Source organism: Poecilia latipinna, unplaced genomic scaffold, assembly GCF_001443285.1.
Source record: "Poecilia latipinna isolate Pla-1442-1.1 unplaced genomic scaffold, P_latipinna-1.0 Scaffold1128, whole genome shotgun sequence".
In the NCBI taxonomy this organism is placed as follows: Eukaryota; Metazoa; Chordata; class Actinopteri; order Cyprinodontiformes; family Poeciliidae; genus Poecilia; species Poecilia latipinna.
The window spans coordinates 104,277-106,650 of record NW_015113744.1 but is presented as its reverse complement, the minus strand read 5'-3'; the positions used below and the strand labels follow the sequence as shown (position 1 = coordinate 106,650).

At 34.5% G+C, this 2,374-nt stretch overlaps 1 protein-coding gene across 1 annotated transcript in view; it reads left to right on the top strand.

Annotated features, from left to right (window-relative positions):
* LOC106959891 (sodium/potassium-transporting ATPase subunit beta-3-like) overlaps positions 1–2,374 on the top strand; it is a 20,113-nt gene that overhangs the window by 10,738 nt on the left and 7,001 nt on the right. Inside the window, exons 4-6 of the mRNA XM_015052736.1 lie at positions 678–865; positions 1,814–1,864; positions 1,976–2,062. Coding sequence (XP_014908222.1) covers positions 678–865; positions 1,814–1,864; positions 1,976–2,062 — 326 coding nt within the window. The remainder of the gene's footprint in view (positions 1–677; positions 866–1,813; positions 1,865–1,975; positions 2,063–2,374) is intronic.

Below are 2,374 nucleotides of genomic sequence, written 5' to 3'. Positions count from 1 at the left end.
CATTTGTTAAATGTCAAATGTCATTTGTTAAATGTCAAATGTCATTTGTTAAATGTCAAATGTCAGCAATTTTGATTGAGATAGCACATATGTGGTTTACAGAATTTTTTGCCACCATAATATGTTTTAATTTATTTTCAGATACATGATTTCCTTTAGTGTTATGGCAATAGATCCAATATCTGTTTCATTCCCTAGACCTTTCAAAATAAAACTAAATTGCACAATAAAAATGCCTAAACAAATATCAATCGTCCTAACTAAATTTTATAAAATACAAACAAACCATCTTACAAATAACTTAAATATTTCCTATTTATGGCTCTAACATTTAGCAAATCATTTAACACAAAGTTTTACATTTTTAAAGCCGCAGGAGAGAAACATGAATCAAACGTAAACCAGAGATACGCTTTTATTTTGAAAAGCCTGCCTGGGGTCCAATCAGAAACTGAAATTTTAAGTTAACTTCCATTGTAAGAGAGTTTGACTGTGAACATAAGAGAGTTTGTAAGTTTTGGCCCATGGGGCCTCTCATATGACCGATATGGAACCAAAAGTGAATATCACCAGCTGACAACATTCATGATCTTGATGAACATGAGTTTGGCTTCCAAGGATGTCGTTTTCTATTCGTGCTGATGCTTTCACAATAAAAGCCCATTTCCTGTTTGCAGAGTACAACGACAGCATCCAGGAGGGGAACGACTTGTGTCTGGTGGGCGAATACACGGACCAGGATGACCAGCCCAAGAAGAAGGTCTGCCAGTTCAAACGCAGCAATCTGCGCCAGTGCTCTGGTTTGCCGGACGCCAGCTTTGGCTACGCTGAGGGGGAGCCCTGCATCATCATCAAGCTGAACCGGGTCAGTACAGAACCAGCATTAACTCAGGGTACTTTAAATGGTTGGACGTGTTGTGTGTGTCTGGGAGGAGTTTAATTCACTCAGATCATTTCAAAGCTCTCAGATTTTAACACAAAAATCAGCTTTTATTGCTGAATCAGATAAAAACAAAGTCTATACCATCTTTTCTCAGCAGAGGGCGCTGTGGTTGTTTGTACAACTCAGTATTAGAATCAGGCTAAGAAAAAATATAACTATGGGAGTAAAGTTTTAATAGGATGAAGTTATAATGTTAAAGAATAAAGTCAAAATAAGAGAATTAAGACATATTATGACTTTATTCATGCATTATTATGACTTTATTCTAATATTAAAACAACTTTATTGTGATATTATAATGACTTTATTCTTGTAACATTGTGACTTTATTTTTGCATTATTACATCTTTCTTCTTGTGTCATTACATATTTAATATGGTAATCATGGATTTATTTGCATATTATTACGACTTTATTTTCCTAATATTATGATTTTATTGTAATATTATTGTGATTTTATCCTTGTATTATTATGACTTTTTGCAACTTATTTTGACTTTATTCTCATTCGACTATTACTGTTTTATTGTGACTTTATTATTGCGATTTTATTTTCTTATTATTTCAACTTTATTCTTGTGTTGTGACTTCATTTGTGTATTGATATGAATTTATTCTCTTAATTAAATTTAGTAACTTTTTTTCTGAGCCATACTCCATCGTATGCTTTATCGTTATTTTTTTCTTGTGGGATAAATGGATTGTTCTTGCAGACTGAACTCCAGTAAAGACATAAATTGTAGTTTTTTTGATAACCTGAAAACAAAATTAGAAGAAATTCATCATTATTTAGTTTATCATGGAGCTTTAGCTGTTAGAGTGTGAGATTTCTAATAAATCAAAAAGCAATAACTACATTTGTGTCTGCAGGTCATTGGACTGAAACCCGAAGGAGATCCATACATCAACTGTACCGCCAAGGTAACGGCCTAACATCAATCCCATCATGCACCTGTGAAGTTTTTTGTGTGTAGATGTTTAGTATCAGCTGTGAATGCGCACAGAAATAGAACCAGTCTGTGTTTTCTGCAGAGAAACACCCCGCTGCAGATGATTTACTTCCCGCCTGAAGGTCGTCTGGATAAGATGTTTTTCCCGTATTACGGCAAGATCGCTCACGTGAGTAAAGGCTGTTTGCTTCTCACATGCACAGAGGAACTGAAAACACTAACAGGAAAATAAATTCATGACTTCATGACTCTAGATTATTTATTTTGCACCATTTTTCTGAAACTTTTCAGAAAAAAAAATCTCATTGAGTTCCAAAGTCTTTCTTGCAATACCCTCAGTGGCCACATGGTGTCGCCACTGCCAACTATGAAAGCTTGTCTGAGACAGTGAAGCTATTTTATTATGTTGTTATAGTTTAATGAAATGATCAGTGGTGGGAAGTAACGAAGTACAAGTACTTCGTTACTGTACTTAAGTACA